General features: G+C 39.5%; 1 protein-coding gene across 5 annotated transcripts in view; it reads left to right on the forward strand.

The window, feature by feature from the left end:
* LOC111868004 (coiled-coil and C2 domain-containing protein 1-like) overlaps positions 1-19,898 on the forward strand; it is a 49,491-nt gene that overhangs the window by 8,960 nt on the left and 20,633 nt on the right. For all 5 annotated transcript variants that reach the window (XM_023858322.2, XM_023858323.2, XM_023858325.2 and 2 more), the window contains exons 5-9: positions 1,305-1,743; positions 3,237-3,657; positions 5,664-5,936; positions 13,284-13,480; positions 18,513-18,644. In XM_023858322.2, coding sequence (XP_023714090.1) covers positions 1,305-1,743; positions 3,237-3,657; positions 5,664-5,936; positions 13,284-13,480; positions 18,513-18,644 — 1,462 coding nt within the window. The remainder of the gene's footprint in view (positions 1-1,304; positions 1,744-3,236; positions 3,658-5,663; positions 5,937-13,283; positions 13,481-18,512; positions 18,645-19,898) is intronic.

The following is a 19,898-nucleotide window of genomic DNA, read 5'->3' on the forward strand; positions in this document are numbered from 1 at the left end:
GTGACCGGCAAAGTTTGTATATACTTTCATAAATATGTTATTTATCTCTCCTTAATACCATTTCCTCCTGTTTGCTGGGTGCTGGGACACCTCCCGCTGGGGCTGGAGAACATGAAACATAGATTTCACCCTCATATTCAGTCTTTGTTGAGAATGCTTGGAGCTTAACCCCACATGCAGTGAAATCCCATTTAGGGTATGTTTGGAGTCAGTTTATAAGAAGTGGGAGGGCTCAGTTGGCATAGTGATGGGCTGCAGGCTGGACAGCGCTGGGATTGCAGTTCCTGGCAGGGCAAGAAGAGACTGTCTTCTGCACTGCGTCCAGACCGACTCTGAGGCCCACACAGCCTCCTATCCAGTAACTGTTTTGAGCCCTTTTCCATGGGTAGGGTGACCACTCCTCTCTGTCTAGTGCTAGGGTTAAAAATACATGGCTCTATAGCTCCACTTCCCTATTTGTCTTCACAGCATGGTGCTTAATTAAGTAAGTACAGGAACAGCTTTACTTTTTTCTGTTTTAGATCTGTGGATTTGATACTGAACCAATGATAGAGATTAAATGAAGGCAACAAAACATTTGCAACAGTTGAAATTGAAACTTAGATAAAGGGAAACTGAAATTGAGAACATTAAATGGGATATTCAGTGTAGTGGTTTTTGAATCATCATACACATATGCGCACCTGTGTACGTGTCCATCTGCCCACCCCACAAAGGTGAAGGCAAGCTAGGATTTGAGGTCCTCCTGCCAGTGGTTATGAAGAGTTCTGTCTTCCGGTTTATAACGCTGAGCAGTTTATTGAAAGTGAATTGATGTTTCAGAAGAACATGTCACCTGCATCTTCAGGGTCGAGGAGTAAACCATGCAAGCTTTTCTTGCTGCCTGTTTCATGCTGGTTTCTTGCTTGCTTTGCTTGTCAGTGGCATTATATCCCAAAGATAGAATCCTTCGAACGTAAAATTGTCTGTGCTTCATTAAGAACCACACCATGAGGACATGTGGAACAAGTGGTTGTATAGCTCATTGTATTCTTAAATCTTGGCATTAGATAGAAGTGAGTGATCAGCTCCTCTCTTCAGCTGCTTTACCCTCAGGCAAACAGTCCTTGGGGTCCATTTAAAGATGATTGGTTAGGCTCCATACATTGGTATCATAGCTTTGAAACTCATTGTAAGTGGTAAATATAGTAATATTTTTTTTTCTCCTGTTGTGCCTGTTCTGTTTTGTGTCTCCACTTCTTTTTTTTTTTTTCTGGCAAGATGTTAAACATTGTGAACCATCCATGATTACTTTTCCATTTCAGATTTGGTCGTGGTATCAAGACACTTGACGACCTTCTGAAAAGAGCCCATGCAGGACAGGTAGTCAACGAGGAAGATATACCTCCTCCTGTGTTAACTTCTGCAGGAAAGAAATCTGTTGAACCTCACCCTTCTCCGTCTCCTTCAGCACCGTCACATCCATCTGAAGAACTTGCTGCTCCATCACGTCCAGCACCGCCTCCTCCTGTTCCAGTCCGGTCACCTCCAGTGCCACCTCGTCCTCCACTGGGAGTTCCCTTGCCTGGCCTTGTTGCAGATGATCAGAACACCAGCACATCCCCATCTCCTGCAGAAGAAACTAGTGAGAATATGACACTTAACATGCTGAAGGAGCGGCAGGCACAGTACAAACAGATTGCAGTGCTGACCAAGAGGGCAGGCAACAGTGACTTGGCCATCCAGTATGTCCGCATAGCCAAGGTATGATTAACATTACAGGAAATTGTACTCCTACAGCATGGTTTAGACTTATTCATGTATGTAGAAAACCTTTGCCTGTAGTTGCAATGGAAAGTGTTAAATATGTCAAAACTGCGAAGCTGTTCTTAAAATGCCAGTGGATGTTTTATAAATTTATATCCTTATAGAAAAAAATTCTTATATCAGTAAAGATATCTTTGAAAATATTTACTGACTCTCAAGAATATTCAGCTCCAACAAAAGCATTTTGAGCGGTCGTGCGTGTGTGTAATCAGAACAAAGTTCAGTGCTGTGAATGTTGGTATAATTACAAATGTTTTCCTCATCTGATATTTCTTGAGCCACACAAATAAAATTTCACTAGCCTGTGTTTGATAGTTTTGGAGAAAAAATGTAGAATATATAATTATCACTCACTCTTTCACTTTTCTTGTTACATGGATGTGTGAACTGTGGAAAGTTAATGAAATTGTGACATCTTAGTAAAACAAACCAAAGAAAATCTAGCTATATATTCTAAAGGGACAGTAAAACCCAAATTATCTGATGTAAACTGAATCAAAGGGTGGTCATCGGATAACAGAAAATGTCAGATAACACAAATAACATTAGAGACACTTATATTATTTCTCTCCAGCTTGGTTCATAGCTGTGTTATGAAACAGCAGCATGAAAATATTTAGTTGATAACAGTATCAAAAAGGAAGTGCAAAACTAAACTTTTTTTTAACTTTGAAACTGTTCTAAACATGAAGAAATCATACGTTCAGAGTAACATCTTGAAGTTCATTATTTAAAGAAACTTTTGCTTAACATTTATTTTTCATAAAACTGAAGTGAGCTAACAGAATGTCAGGTAAACACAGGTCAGATAATGAGGGTTCTACTGTACATACTTTCCTTGTCATAATCACTCTTACAGTTTTGTGTCTGACAGACCAGTAGCACACTGCAGTATACCTTAACACTCTGATGTAGGAATATTTTACTGTCCTCCCAGATAGACTGATCAGTGAAGCAATAGGTATCCATAAAAGACAAAAAGAATCTTAGAACAAATAAATGGCAGATTTAATGATATAAACAGTGCTGATGAAAATAAATAAAAATATCACAGTAGAGCCTTTATATAAAATCTGTAAAAATAAGTAAATTTATTCATTGATAGAAGACTCAGAATTGTGCTTGGTTTTTTTGGTAATAATGCAGGTTTGAAGAAACTGTCAAGTTTTGTCTGAACAGACAAGTGACTCGTCTATGTTGTACATGCCATGTATCTTTTAAAGCACATACTCAGCTGCGAATAGCATTTTTCATATTTTGATCGGGATTAGCGAGGGTTTACTGTACAGTAAGCCAAGATAACAGGAAACTGTGAATCGGTGTGTTGTGTTGGCCTATACAAATCTGTCCGCACTTTGTTAGTTTATTATGGTTACTTGTCTGCCTAGCCACTCCTTGCAACTCATGAATTACATGTTTGTGCACCACAGCAATTTGATCCTGTAATAGCCGCTCTGCTGGAAGGCCAGCCAGTAGATCTGAGTGCAATGCCGCCCCCTCCACCTGACTCCGTGGCATGTTCGTCAGTGTCTGTTGGGCAGAAGGAAGACGGTGAAAGGCAAAGTGCATCTGAAGATATCCTGGCATTACCATCCAGTGAGCCGGCAGTAGCAGCACCATCCAATGAGCCAGAAGTGGATATTTATTCTGCACCCCCAGCCCCAGTTACAGTGATGGAGGCATTAGAGCAACGTCTGAGCAAGTACCGCAGCGTTGAACAGGCTGCTCGAGATGAGGGCAACACCAGCAAAGCCCGCCGCATCGGTCGTATCGTGAAGCAGTATGAGACTGCCATCAAGTTACACAGTGCAGGAAAACCAGTTCCAGTAGATGAACTACCCACTCCTCCAGGTATTTATATTACGGGCAGACTTTGATCAGATCAGTCCAAGGATTGTACGTCAGGTGTAAAGGCTGATGGAATTATAGTTGACTGTTTCAATACAGATAATCATTTGTCCTGGTTTGTGATTCAGATATGGCAGTGAAGTTTGTTTTCAGGGGATACCAAATGTGTACTTAATTATTTGTTTGTTCATTTATTTATGTGTAAGTGAGGTTGTTAGCTCAAATGTTACTTAATAAGTGCGCCAGTTTATGATCTGTGAGTGAGTTGTAGGTTTTGACGCTTCCTGGTTGGACTGGGTGTACAAGTACAAGCATACTCGAGTCCCATAGCTGAGTTACCTTCCTCCAAAATATGTTTGACAACAAGAAAGAAAACAAAGTAGTTAGAATAACAAAACCATTTAGCACATAGTAGATACACTTGAAGAGTGTGCCAACAAATGAATATGTAACATAATAAGAAAGAAAACGGATTTACAAGCATTGGTCATTAATGCTTAATTGCTGGTAGAACCATCAGTTAAGAAATGTGATGAAGAATGAGGCCCTCATAAGCGTATCCCCACTGCTAATTTGATCATGCCCGTAGTAGAATTAGGAACAGCCTTACAAGGCAACAGGTCTACTTGCTTAGTAGCAAAAGGCTTAAAATTAATGTGTAGTATAGTACTCAAAAATGCGGCTAAAAAGTTGAGGCCCTACCATAAAAAATTCTCCGTGCTTTTAGTCTGCAAGCGAACTGTACCGACAAAGCAACCACCACTTGTTGGCAAAATTAGTGCCAACTTGGACAAAGGGTGTCACGTGGTCAACACCGCAGATTCCCAGGCCGTGCCATAGCTCAGGCGTTTAGTGGTTCGCTTCCTGCTGCAGAGGCCTTGGTTTGATCCCTCATCAGGTCATATGGAATTTGTGGTGGACAAAGTAGCACTGGGGCATTTTTTCTCTGAGTACTTTGGTTTCCCCTGCCAATTCTCATCCCACCAGTTGCTCCACATCCATCATCATTTATCACCTGGGGCTGGTGCAGTAGGCCAAAGAGTGGCCTACATACCAAATGGACTCAGTCTCACCCCACTCCAAGGAAAAAAAGAGATCTAAAAGGGTTAGTCTAATTGTTCGTGCACAATTCAGCCCAGTTGCAAGCTTTATGCATTCGTCAGTTTGACAAACATGATCTATAGCCAAATTGAATAGCTTGTTGCATGCTACAGCAGCATGTTATCTTACCAGCACCCTTGCAGCAATGTACAAGAAAGACTCCCTCATCCTTGGCACTCCAACATGAATTACGAAAACTACGTCACACGCTGAATGAGTCACGTAAATCTGAAAGGGAATTTTGCATGTGCACATGGATGTTTGAGACGGAGACAGTTACAGAACATATTTACGAAGCAGAACAGAGGGATAGCACTGACAGAGAGGAGACCGGGAAGTGTGTTGTGTTGAGGACTGGGCAAAAGGGAATATATCAGAAAAGTTGTCAAGTATAGAAAGAGAGTGCAGCCCACTATGGTAATATAGTCTTGATGCTGATGTAGTTTTCAGTAACCAGCTGATTACATTACATCAATAAGTCTATTGCAGAACTATTAATTATCTTTTCAGTATATATACATATACAGTCTGTGCAATGCTGATCACAGTGGCAGTGCAGTCTAAGGCCTGAACTGTCTTTTCTCGCTCAAATCATGGGTTTGAATCCCACTCAAGGCATGGACATCTGTGTGCATTCTGTGTTTGTGTTTTGTGCATAGGTGGCAGCCTTGTGTTGGACTGATCCCCCGTCCAAGGAGTCATGCTGCCTATGTATAGGATAAAGAAACTGAAAAAGTGGCCAAGATCCAACAAAGGACTATATAGTTGTAGATAGATAGTCTGTGCAATGGGTGTGTATTAATAAATTCTGAAAAATTATAGACAAGCAAGATGCAGCTTATGAAAATTTTAAGGTTATCTGATCTACAGTTCATTTTCAATTTCTTTTGTGTTGTTCTGGTGTTCAGGTTTTGGTCCCATCCCTGTAGAGGACAGTGGAAATGCATCCTCAAACACAAAGCCAGTTGAGGAGCCTGAATCATCTGTGGCCCGTGCTGCACCATCGCCAGCCCCTGTTGCACCAACTCTGACACCTGCTGCACCAACTCCAGCACCTGCTGCACCAACTCCAACCCCTGTTGCACCAACTGTAACACCTGCTGCACCAACTCCAGCCCCTAGACGAAAGGACCCCGCATCTTCTGCTCCCTCTGTTTCATCGCCACCACAAAAAGTAAATGGTGAGAACATTTAATATTCTTACGAAGGTCATCCAGAAAGTAAAGATCATTTTGCACGTAGCACCTAGCAGGGATTTTGCCTGGGATGTTTCTTTCCATCCTTCCTACAGTCTTGATCTGGCTGCAAGTGATGGTTAGCAATAAAGAAGTGAAGAAGACGTTTAAAGATTCGTTCAATGGAATGGTGGCAGAATTCTATGATGCAGGCATACAGAACTCATCACACAATATGATGAATGCCTGAATCATCGTGGGGATTATGTAGAAAAATGATTTAAGTAATGATGTAAAATAAATATTTTAATTTTATTTTATTTTATTTTCTTAATCACCAAATTGTCTTTACTATCACGATGACTTGCATATAAATAAGGGTTTATTTAGATTAAATAAAATAATGCTGTCATTTTGGTAAAGGTTTGAGTTTCCAAGGAAGAAAACAGAGTTTCCATTCAGTCATAAGCCTTATTCCTCCCAGTTGTAATTGAAAAGAACTTAGGACATGTGCATAGTATACCAGTTGATGTAAGCCAGGTAAGATAGATCAGCTATGTGGTCTATGCTGATAATGTTAATTTACTTGGAGATAACATAAAGAAAAACACCAGAGCTCCATTACATGCTAGCAGGTTGGTTGGTCTGGAAGCAGGCACAGAGAAACTAAGTACATGTTGATGTCCTTGCCAGAAGCGGAACATCGTCGTAATATGAAGGTATTTTTTTGTGACCTCGACAAAGCCTTCGATTGCGTTAATCATGACTTATTAACGAGGACACTGAAATTCTATGGAATTGTAGGCAATGCATATGCTCTAATCAAATCATATCTCAGTGATAGGTACAGGGTCCGGCAAATCGACCTCCCGTATTTCGAAAGGCAGTTACAAACAAACAAAGAAAGACAAAAAAAAAGTACTTTTATTTGTGAACAACAAATACGATGCTATTTTACATTACTTGGTTTTAAAAATTATTTCCGGTAAATGGCGTCCTCCATTGTTCACACATTGACGAAGCCTTTCCCGGAAGTTGTCCATAGTTCTTCGTGTCATTTCCGGTGGAATGGCAGCCACTGCCTGGGTGATTGCCTCCTTAAGTGCTTGCAGGGTTGTGGGGCGATGTTTGTACACTTGCGCCTTTAAGTGTCCCCAAAGAAAAAAATCACAAGGTGATAAATCGGGTGACCTTGGGGGCCAGGCAATGTCTCCTCGCAAAGAGAGAAGACGTCCAGGAAACAACTCTCTCAGAATTGCTAAAGAACTCCGCGAAGTGTGAGCTGTGGCTCCGTCTTGTTGGAACCAGGCTTGTCCCTCTTCATGGTCCCCAACAAACTGGTTTAACTTAGGTCGGAGGAAGGTCTCGATCATGTGACAGTAGCGATTCGAAGTAACCGTTACTGTTAGCCCATTTTCCTCGAAAAAATAAGGACCCCACACACCAAATTCAGCAACGGCGCACCAAACTGTCACACGAGGGCTGTGAAGTGGTCGTTGGTGAAGTTCCTGAGGGTTTTCTGCTGACCAGTAGCGGAAATTTTGTTTATTTACAGTACCTGACAAGTGGAAGTGGGCCTCATCAGATGAAATCAAAACAGCGCCAGAGGGAATGTTCTGAAGAATGTCCTCACACGCAGCTTTGCGAGTTTCAAAATCTCTCTCACTTAATTCTTGGGTAACCATCATTTTGTATGGGTGCATGTGTAGATTTCTGTGCAGGATTCTTCTTACACTCCTATCAGACAATCCCAGGGCAGCTGCATGTTTAAGTGCTGAACGCTTTGGAGATTGCTGGATGGACGCTCTCACACGCGCCACATTTTCCGGCGTTGTTACGGTCCGAGGTCGGCCAGGCGATTTCTTTTTCAGTGCAGAACCTGTTGCTCTAAAGTTTGATACCCAAACGTGAATAGTTTTTCTATCCGGAACAGGATCATGTCAGCCAAGTTCGAACCGAATGCGAAATGCTCGCTGAGTAGTAATCACCAATTCACCATTACAAATATACTCTTCCATAACAAACGCACGATGCTCACCGTGCCACGCCATTGCGACTACTGCAAATGGCACTTATACCGCTATCGATTGATATCCCCTCCGCCGCCGTATCCCCACCACAACTCACACAGTGCCCTCTCCAAATACGGGAGGTCAATTTGCCGGACCCTGTATCAGCGAGTCCTCATTGATGAAAAATTAACACATTTTTATACTTCTTCAGAATGGGGGAAGATTAAACATAGAGTGCCCCAGGGATCTATACATGGAGCAATGCTTTTCCTTTTCTACATAAATGACCTGCCTAAAGTAGTTAATTATAACTCTAAGCCAATCATGTTTGCTGATGATACAAGCATTATTGTTAGTAATTGTAAGTTAGTAAAATTTAAAAAAGATATTATTTCCTCTTTCAAACAGTTGAATGAATGGTTCAGTATCAATTTGTTGTCATTAAATTATAACAAAACAGTATATACAATTTAGAACCACTAATAGTCAAACATTTCAATTATATATAAGTTATAGTAAATAAATATATTATTACTTACTTACTTACTCACTCATGGAACTGAGCCCTTCTGGAGGAGCCGCCAATTCTGCAGCTAGTCAAGAATTTCCCAGCATTTTATGGAACCCGAAGGTTCATCACCATGTTCACAAGAGCCCTCCACTGGTCCCTGTCCTGAGCCAGATTTATCCAATCCATACCATCCCATCCTATCTCTCTAAGATCCATTCTAATATTGTCCACCCTACGCTTTGGTCTTCCCTGTGGTCTCTTTCCTTCTGGCTTTCCCACCAATATCCTATACGCATTCCTCGTCTCCCCCGTTCGTGCTACATGACCTGCCCACTTCATCCTCCTTGACTTGATCATTCTAATTATACTTGGAGAAGAGTACAAGTTGTGAAGCTCCTCATTATGCAGTTTTCTCCAACCTCCTGTACTTCATCCCTCTTCGATCCAAATATTCTCCTCAACACCCTGTTCTCAAACACAAATATATTATTAACAATACAAATACTCGGTTTTTAGGTATTACTGTTGATAGCTCCTTGTCATGGTAGCATCATATTGATGGACTTATGGTTAAATTAAGCAAAGCATATTATGCTATTAGATCTTTAAGACCCTTTGTGTCCCATGAATCACTAAGGATGATTTACTGTTTTTAATTTCATGCAGTTATGTCATATGGTTTAATCTTCTGGGGAATTCCCCTTATAGTATCAATATATCTAAACTACAAAAAAAGGCCATAAGAATTACAAATTCCAGAATAGGGATTCCTGAGATATATTACAGTTTTATTATCAGTATATATTTTCATTACTAATTTTGTAATTGATAATATCTCCTTATTTAAAACAAATTCAGAGTTATATGATATCAACACCAGAGGTAAAAATAATTTTTACCCTTCACAACGAAGGTTGTCTATCTATAAAAATGGTACAAAGACAAAAATAACACTGTCCAGTGTGACTATTTAAGTTTTATCATTTGAAAACTCATCACCCTTACATATTTCGATCCCTATGGATCATCCTCAGAGGGCATCAATACTTTTTTCGGAAACTACTGTTACAATAGGTGTTAAATTGTATACATACACATATAATGTCAGAAATACACAATGTACACAATGTTCAACTTTTCACAGTCACAGCAGCCTTCCTGGTATTAAAATAGCTTTACTTGTCCCTTTTAAGTTAAGGTTGGCATACTTAGGTATGATGTTTTTGTTTTGACACATTCGATTGAACCATATATGTACAATGGTTCGTAGTAGTTTCCTTTTCATATTGATGTATTGATTTACCAGTTTAGCTTGACTAGCTTCGATGAATTTGATTTGTTTTATTCTGGAAACTACTATTGTAATAGTTTCTGAAAAAAGTGTTGATGCCCTCTGAGGATGATCCGTAGGGATCGAAAAATGCAAGGGTGATGAGTTTTCAAGTGATAAAACTTAAATAGTCACACTGGACGGTGTTATTTTTGTCTTTGTAATTGTTAGTGTGACAGACCAGAGTGAAACAAATCAAATTTATAAAAATGGTGTTTATTATATAGGTAGAAAGGCATTCAATCACTTACCTCCTTGCATAAAAAAATTGTCTGATAATAAGAATAAATTTAAATATACTCTAAAAAACTACATTCTACTGAATTCGTTTTAGTCACTGAAGGATTTTTTAATTTTAATGTGAATTTTTAAGGTTTTATATATCATAGGTGCTTTATTTTGGCATAAATATGTTATCTACCTTTTAGTATGATGATTTTTACATTAAATTTAAGATGTTGTTATGTTTAATGTTAAAGTAGGAAGATAAACAGTTTGGTTTATTGTTTGACCTGACCTATGCTTATTTTCATAACATCTGTATTTTAGTTACTTGTCTGTGACTGGTTCTATATCCGTCAGGCATTTTTGTAGCCTAGATTGGATCAACAGAATTTTACAATGGAATAAAAAAAAATAGCTAATAGAGCCTGTGAAAATCTAACAGAGTTCAGATGTTTCATAATGATGCTAACCCATTGAAATCACATTCAGGAAGAAATTAAAGAGTAGATTCAATTTGGGTAGTGCTTAACTTCAAGAAAGCCTATAATTCAGTTAGGAGGGAAGCATTGTACAATATTCTGATAGAGTTTGGGATACCCATGAAACTAGTTAGGTTGATTAAAATGTGTTTAAACGAAACGTATAGTAAAGTCCGTATAGGTAAACATTTGTCTGAAAAATTTCCTATCCAGAATGGTCTAAAACAAAGAGATGCTCTATCGCCACTCCTTTTCAGCTTTGCTTTAGAATATGCCATTAGGAAGGTCCAGGGAAACCAGGTGGGACTGAAATTAAATGGGACACATCAGCTGTTGGCCTATGCTGACAATGTGAATCTACTGGGTGATAATGCAGATGACATAAAGAAAAACATACAAACTTTAACTGACGCAAATAAAGATGTTGGTCTAGAATTAAACACAGAGAAAACTAAGTATATATTGCTGTCTCATCACCAAAATGCGGGGCAAAATCATGACATAAAGATAGGAAACAGAGATGTTTTGAAAATGTGGCACAGTTCAGATATTTGGGAACAACGATAACAGATCAAAACCTGATTCAGGAGGAAATTAAGAGGAGATTGAACTCAGGTAATCCTTGCTACCATTCAGTCCAGAACCTTTTGTCTTCCTGTCTGCTGTCCAAAAACATAATAACTAGAATATACAAAACTATAATTTTGCCTGTGGTTCTGTATGGGTGTGACATTAATGGAGGAACATGGACTGAGGGTGTTGAGAATATTTGGACTGAAGAGAGATGAAGTGACAGGAAGTTGGAGAGAACTGCACAGTGAGGAGCTTCATAACTTGTACTCTTCTCCACGTGTAATTAGAATGATCAAGTCAAGGAGGATGAGGTGGGCAGGGCATGTAGCACAAATGGAGACGAGGAATGCGTATATGATATTGGTGGAAAAGCCAGAAGGAAAGAGACCGCTGAGATGACATAGGAAGGCATAGGTGGGTGGACAATGTTAAAATGGATCTTAGAGAGACAGGATGGGATGTTATGGATTGGCTTGATCTGGCTCAGGATAGGGACCAGTGGAGGGCTCTTGTGAACACAGTAATGAACCTTCACGTTCCATACAATGTTGGGAATTTCTTGAGTAGCTGCAGAATTGGCGGCTCCTCCAGAAGGCTCAGCTCCAAGATTGAGTGAGTAAGTAAGTAAGTGCTTGATACCATTCAGTTTAGAATATTTTGTCCTCTCGCCTGTTTTCTAAAAAACATAAAAATCAAAATATGTGTAAATATAACACCATTTTATCCCAGAAGATAAAACTCTTCATAATCACCACTGTGAGAACCTCAGCTCCAGTATAATTTTGATCATGGTACTGTATGGGTGTGAAACTTGGTCTGACACATTAAGGAAGCAACACAGACTGACAGTATTCAGAATATTTGGGCCTAAGTTTGGGGGAAATTGCATAATGGGGAGTTTCATAATGTAAGGTTGTCACTGTGCATAATTGATTGAGCACTATGACATGAAGACATATGGGAGTGGATATATAGATCCATGTTTCCTTGACCTCAGCACTAGATTGAGGTGAGTGGTCAGCTTCACACCCTGGCCACTTTACCCCCAGGGAAATAGCCAGCGGTACCCATTGGATAGAGGAGGCTGGATGGGCCCCAGAGCCTGTTTGGATGATGTGGAGAAGAGAAAATTCTTGACTCTACTGGAACCCAAACTGCAACCCCTTGGTCATCCAGCCTGTAGCCAGTCGCTGTCCGAGCTCCTATTTCATAATGTACTTCTGCAAAATATTAGAACAAGAATGAGATAAGCAGGGCATGTGGCATGAATGAGAGAAGAGATATGTGTACATAGGTTTCATAGGAGATCACTAGGAAGACAGATGTAGATGGGAGGATATTATTAAAATGGATCTTAGATAAACAGGATGGGAGGGTGCAAACTTGATTCATTGGGCACAGTATAGAGACCATTGGCAGGCTGTTGTGAACATGACAGAATTCTTGGAATTTCCATAGTGGCTGAGCAGGACTCAGCTCCCTGGTGTTAGTTCTGCATAGCATGTCAGTTGTGGTGTATTTGTTGTTTTATTGCCTCTGAAGTTTTAATTCGTGAATGCTAAGTTTTGATGCTCTCTTACTCCTTATCAGCATTGTAAAACAGGAGGAGCTTAGAATGAGGGTGTTTGAGAACATTGTACCAAGGAGAATATTTGGACCAAAGGGAGATGAAAGAGCAGGAGGTTGTACAAAACTGCATAATGTGGAGCTTCATAACTTGTACTATTTGCTAAGTATAATTGAATGATCAAGTCCCGAAGGATGAGATGGGCAGGGCATATAGCATGAATGCTATGCATATAGGATATTGGGAAAGCTAGAAAGAAAAACAACTAGGAAGACCAAAATATATGTGGCTGGATAATGTTAAAATGGATCTTATAGAGGTAAGATGGGGTGGTATGGACTGGATTGATCTGGCTCAGGATAGGGACCAGTGGAGGGCTCATGTGAACACGTTTATGAATCTTTGGGTTTCATAAAATGCTGGGAGGTTCTTGAGTAGCTGCATAACTGGCAGCTTCTCAGGAAGTGTAAAACAGGTGGGAAGAGAAGAAATGGCAAAATCATTGCAGTGGCTCATGAGTTATGTAATGATGCTGCATGGAAATTCTTTTTTGAGTCAGTTGATTCATTATTTATTTCAAACGCTGTAAGACATGGATAAAGTGCATTTGGCATGAAATGTGTGTTTCACAAACTGCTCATATTCTTTTTATGTAGTCCGCAAGACTCCACAGTCTAGACAGGAAAAGCAGTTGGCTTTTCTTGTGGCTCGTCAGAAAGAATTCAGAGATGCTGCATTGCAAGCTAAACGTAAAGGTGAAATAAATCAGGCTAAGGAATATTTACGGCTTGCCAAAGGATTTGATCCACTTATTGAGGCATCGCATAGTGGTTTGCCAGTAGACATGGATACGGTAAGTGGTATTCAAAATTTTTTTCTGTGTGGTGTAACTGATATACTGTTTCCATCTGTTTTTATTTTGCTCTGTTGCTGCCATTGACATGAATTTTGGCTAAGATATTTATATTTTACTTCAAAAAATGTTGAGTACTTGCAGTTGTTTGTAATTCTGTATGTATGTTTATGGAATTTTATGGTAATAAAATATTTGTTGATTCATATCCCAAGGTTTCCACAGTTGGAGCTTACCTAATGATGATGGCTTTTGGAGATAACCTGTGTAGAATTTGAAAGTGATTTAGTGTTTCAGCAAACATTGCTCTTACCATCTTCAGGGTTAATGGACTGGGGGGGCTGGTTCCACAGCTCTTATATAAATCTTGTGACCACATGGTTGCTGAAATAATTTTCATCGTCTCTTTCGTGGTCTACCTATTGACCAGAAGATTTTTAATCATCTATTTTCATTAAGTACCTGGTCATTCCCTATTAGATAATATCTCTCTCCTGTCTCTGTTTCATGGCTTCATTTCTGATTCACCACCCACTGCAAAATCAATATTGTCACTTTTTTGGCAGTGCATGGGGACACACGGTAGCGTAGTTGGTTGAGTCACTGTGCTACAAGCGGGTTTGATTCCTGCTAGGTTCCCCCCCCCCAACTTGATCCTTCAAGCCGCACTATAGCCATAGGTCCACTCAGCCTCTCACAGAAATGAGTACCAGAAATCTTCCTGGGGCTAAAGGGCAGCCTGCACATAAGGCTGACAACCATACCACCATCTTTGAGCTGATTGTCTAGATCAAGGGTCTCCAGACTATGGCCCGCGGGCCACATCTGGCCCTCGATGTGATTTTATCTGGCCCGCGAAAGAATTTTGCAGGAATGCACCAATTGAACTAATTTTCCAGTGAGTACTGGTAAAAAAATACTTATTCATAGATTTCAACTGATGTTTGTAATACCTCTCAACTATTAGTATTTCTTCGTGGCGTCGACGATGAACTTAATGTCACACAGGAATTAGCATCACTTCACAGCATGCATGGTACTACAACAGGAGATGATATCTTCAAAGAAATAGAAAAAACACTAACAGAATATAATTTGGACTGGAACCGTCTGCAGTGCGTGACAGTTGATGGAAAAAAAAACATGTCTGGTATAAAAATATGTTTGGTTGGCCAAATCACAAAAGCTTGTGAGGATGCAGGAATATCAAAGCCAATGTTTCTTCACTGTGTTTTCCACCAACAAGCACTCTGTGCAAAACACGTTTATATGAGTTCTGTTTTAAAACCTGTTATTTCTATCATTAATTTCATTCGCTGTCATGCGCTTAACCATCGCCAGTTTCGGTCTTTTCTCGAGGAATGTGATTCCGAGCTTACTGACCTGACATATTATACTGCAGTTCAATGGCTTAGCTGTGGAAAGGTTCTTTCGCGCTTCTTTCAGCTCAGGAATGAAATTGATATATTTCTTACCGAGATAAACCATCACAAACCACTTTTATCAGATACCGAGTGGCTTTGGAAATTAGCATTTTTTGCTGATCTGGTGAACCATATGAACAATTTGAATTTAAAGTTGCAGGGTGAAAATAAACTTAGTCTGTGATTTATTTGAACTTATCAAGGCATTCAGAGCAAAGTTGATACTTCTGGAAAGCCAAGTGAAAAATTGTAACTTTGTTCATATGCTATTCTGTGCAGAGTTGCATAAAAAGGGTGAAGCAGAATTTCCTTCCTCATTTGCAAATTTAGTCATTTCAGATTTGAAAGAACAATTTCGGAAGCGATTTGCTGATTTGGATTCCAGTGCTCAGGAAATTAAATTGTTTCAAAATCTGTTTGACTGTGATGCTGCAGATGTCCCAAGTCAAATTCAAATGGAAAGTATTGAACTTCAGGAAAATTATCATATTAAAGACAAATACAAGGAAGGAAATTTGATCAGATTTTATAAATTTCTGAACTCTGAGCAATTTCCAAATTTAAAGAAATTTGCTTGTAAATTTATCTCCATTTTTGGGACGACATATCTGTGTGAACAAACTTTCCCAGATGAAGTACATCAAGTCGAAATACAGGGCAAATTTATCCAATGAACGTTTAAAGTCGCTACTTGTGATTAGCGTTTCAAAACTTGAACCTAAATTTAATCAGATTTTAAGAATGCAAAAAGAGTTCCATCATTCACTTTAATTTTTTTATTATAATTTGTGATGACAATATGAGCATTTGCTGCTACTGTCTGTTGTCATTAATATACGATAATTTATTCTCACATACTTTGTATTTAGTTTATGAAATTCTGTGATTTCAATAAAACTCATATACCTAGAGTTATTATTTTCTCATTTTATCCGGACCGTTGAAAGTGCTGAATTACCTAATGTGGCCCGCGGTTCGAAAAGTTTGGAAACCCCTGCACTAGAGTATAGTATTTCTGTTGCAAGTCAATGGACTTTTCAAAGGAAAATGCCACCTCCAACTTCAGGCTCGAAGAATAAGCCAGTATGGAGGGGGTACACATTGGTTTCTTGCTTGCCATACTGTTCAACCCTGAAGATGAAGGCAGCATGTTCCTCTGAAACGTCACTTCACTTTCAGTGGACTACAGAGGGTTATATCCCAGAAAACAGAAATCTTCATGTATGGAAACTATTTATACTCTGCTATGGATCACACCTATCCATTATTGTTATTACTGTTATTTTTTGTCACAGCATAATGGCTGCCACAGTTATACTTACTGAATTTGTATTATTATTTAAATGATACAAGTTGTCTTTTGTCTTTGGGTGTATGTGTTTGTTTCCGTCTTTGCTCATTCTTACCTTATAATTGGCCTTTAGGCTGTTGAGTAAGCACAGAAATAAATAAAATTGAGTTGAATCACTGGATTACATTTATCACAGATATTGACATTTGCAATTAATGTTGGTTTTAAGTACTTCTGATCACACGTAAGAAAACAACAATATTATATTGTAGCATCCTGTTGCATTTTTCACTTAGTATCAATTAGTTACAGTCTGACATGCAACACTATGTGTTATAAAAATGTATCACTTTAAAACTTTAAAAGTCCATCACTACATGTTTTGACCAACGTGGTCATCATCAGGTGTTAAAATCTTTGGTGAGGAAACCGCTGTCTTCTGTTGTTAAATATACAGGGTGTCCCAGGAGGAATGTGCCAAACTTCGGGAGGGTGTTCCTTATGTTAAAGTATGCCGATATAACCCAAAACACCTATGTCCAAAGTTGAACGGTTACGGAGATAATGGCCAGAGAAGTGTCAAACTTTGACCGGGGTTACACACTTGTTGATTACAAAATAGATATTAAAACTGGCAGGAATATGTGGATTCTGTAACGTTAATAATGTACGTAACATCAAACTAACTTGTGAGTGACATGAAGCCATAAAATTGAAGTACAAAAAACTCGCATGCCATCTCAAAGTTGTCGTTAAGAGTTCCAAGCACTGTACATGACACATGAATGGTAAGCGATGACGTAACGTGCTGACTGCGCGTTCTGATAAAGCCAACTCCATAAGCACGGATAGGATGAATCACGGCAGTCAAGGACAAACAGAGATAATTCCTCTCAGCTGATAGGTATAATCCGTGGACCCGCTAGAAGACCACACTTTTCTCGGGCCATTATCTCCGTAACCGTTCAACTTTGGACATAGGTGTTTTGGGTTATATCGGCATACTTTAACATAAGGAACACCCTCCCGAAGTTTGGCACATTCCTCCTGGGACACCCTGTATATAGGTCTTCTCGATGTGCACATGTGTTTGGGTTGGTGGGTTGTGTTCTCGCTGTGTTTTTTGCTGCGTGTCTTGCTACTGCATGACGCAGCACAACACACATTGAGAGAACACACATGCACAGCGAGAGGGCCTATATTTAACAAAAGAAGACAGCAGTTGCCTCACCGAAGATTTTAATGCCTGATGATGATAACATTGGTCGTAACATGTAGCGATGGACTTTTAAACTTTTGAAGCTAATACATTTTATAAGACATAGTGTTGCATGTGAGAATGTAACTAATCAACGCTAAGAAAGTAGCAACTTTGACGTATTCAGAATGTGGTCTTCTCTCTCGTGACACCATGTAGCCTTGTAGGCAGATACATTTTTGCAGAACATCATGCATCAGTCATCAGGGTTGGAGTGTGGCACAATGAATGAATGGGTCTTCTCAGCCCTTGCCCCGCGACCTACAGTGATCTATTGTCCTTGAGTGTGGCACAATGAATTAGCTCTGTTATATGAACAGATTGCAAGAAAAGTGGCCACGGAAGGGAAAATGAAATAGAGCCCAATCCAGGCAGACAGGAATGATGACCAGGACAATGGCTCTTGGTGGAGTCATGATCTGACTGTATGAAACAACCAGTTCACCTTACATGCATCTATCTTGAAAATGGAGGTAGCATGTCCACTCCCAGAACGTGAGTATCTGCCTACAAGACTGCATTGTGTCAGATTCCAGAAGATCACAGTCTGAACAACTGCTGCCATGAAAATCTCAAAACTTGAACTTTGACTTATGTTTGCATTGTCTGAAGCTGAAATGCTCACATCAGATTTTACATGTTTTGGATTCTTTTATTGTATTATTTTGCAGGAAGTTTGGTATCTTTAATATTCCTGAATTGAATGTATTGTCACTGAACATTGGCCGAACAGTAAACACTCCTGCTTCATATTCAGGAAGTCATGGGTTCAGATCTTTGCCTAGAGCCTGACTGTCTTGACTGACTTTTTCATGGTTTTCCTCTGTCCCTCCAGCAAATGCTAGGATCGTTCATGCAGTTAATCCACGACAACTTCCATCCACATCCTGACTGTATCATAATTAATTGATTTATTGTTATCGTTCAACGCTGTATAATTTGAACTGTTGGTAGTGTCATAAAATAAAATGCAGACAAATGAATATAATATCTCAGTATGGTGACTGTAAGAAATATGTGGCATGAATTAAATGTGAATTAATGTTATCGTGTTCACAGGTGCCAGTACCTCCAGACACGAAGGTAGTCCTCGAATCTGACTTTGACTTTATTACTGTTGATGATTGTGTTCCTGGCAGTGATGCTGAAATTTTTGATAAACTGGAAGAAGACCTCTTGAAACAAGCCAAGGTATATTATGTCATGTGCATATTTGAAGTGACCTTTTCTTAAGTTACAGTTAACAGTAAACTTCCCAAGACACAGCTGTGTAGAGTTATGACTGTATAAAAAATAAAAGAAAGACAAAATAATAATTTTAAAATTGTGTAAGATTTGAGGTTTTAACAGCAGTCACTACACACAATGTGATTTTATGAGTTGTAATGCCATGTAGTTTGGTGGCAGCCCTTCAGCGTTCTGGATGAATTTTTGTGGACTTCTCCTGAACTGTGCAGCCTTACAGGCCTGAAGATCCCACTCTTCGAGTTTATTATTCAAACTGGAAAATAAAACTAACTGACCGAATATTGTTTCCATAAACTGTGTCTAAAATATCTTTGAGGGCATTCCATCGCCAAATTTGTGATGGAGATTGTTACATCATCCAAAAATTGCTAGACTCTCTTTTCAACATACGATGGGAACCATAATTGTCATACTTAGAGCTTGTTGAACGCACACAGCTTCCCCCCCCCCCCTCTGAGGGTGCCTGCTCAAGGTATGACATGCCCTCAGAGATAGCAGTCAGTTGTCAGTGTGAGATTTATCATGCATACCAGCTGAGAGATAATCTTAGTGAATACACTGCTGATTGCTGGTTCTGTCCTGCCAGCTTAATGTTATTCTCCCACTCAATTTGCAAGAGGTGTCCCCACCTGGTCATCTCCCATTCTAGCCACATGTCCAACCCATCCATCATAGCCACCATTTACTATCCTAACAGTACTGGGTGACTTGTAACATCACTGAATTCTCCATTATGTAATATCCTACATTGCTCTGCACCACAAATTAATTCTATGAATACCATGTGACCTCTGTTTAAGGTTTCTTTTATGAGCAGTGGATCTGAACTAAAGAAAGTCTTGAATGGAAGATATTAGTATCATTTGTTTATTACAGCTTTGAGGCTGTGTCATACCTTGTGTAGGCAACCTTATGGAATAATAAATAATTATAAATTAGACAAATTCTTGCAACTTCATGGCAGTTGCATGTACGATGGGGTACCTAAAAGAAACCGAACTAATTTTTTTGTGGGCAGAGCTTTTGTAGTACCGCGTTTTGCCGCTATGAGCGCATAGAGCTAACATTCCTGAGTCGATAAGCCGACTACCGTTGCTTCAGAAGGTAAGGACTAGTTTCGGCAGAGTTTATAGTGACAACTGTTTTGTGTGATCGTCGTTTTTGCAATGGCCCGAACACATGAAAATGTTGAAAAAA

This window comes from Cryptotermes secundus, unplaced genomic scaffold (assembly GCF_002891405.2).
Source record: "Cryptotermes secundus unplaced genomic scaffold, Csec_1.0 scaffold508, whole genome shotgun sequence".
In the NCBI taxonomy this organism is placed as follows: Eukaryota; Metazoa; Arthropoda; class Insecta; order Blattodea; family Kalotermitidae; genus Cryptotermes; species Cryptotermes secundus.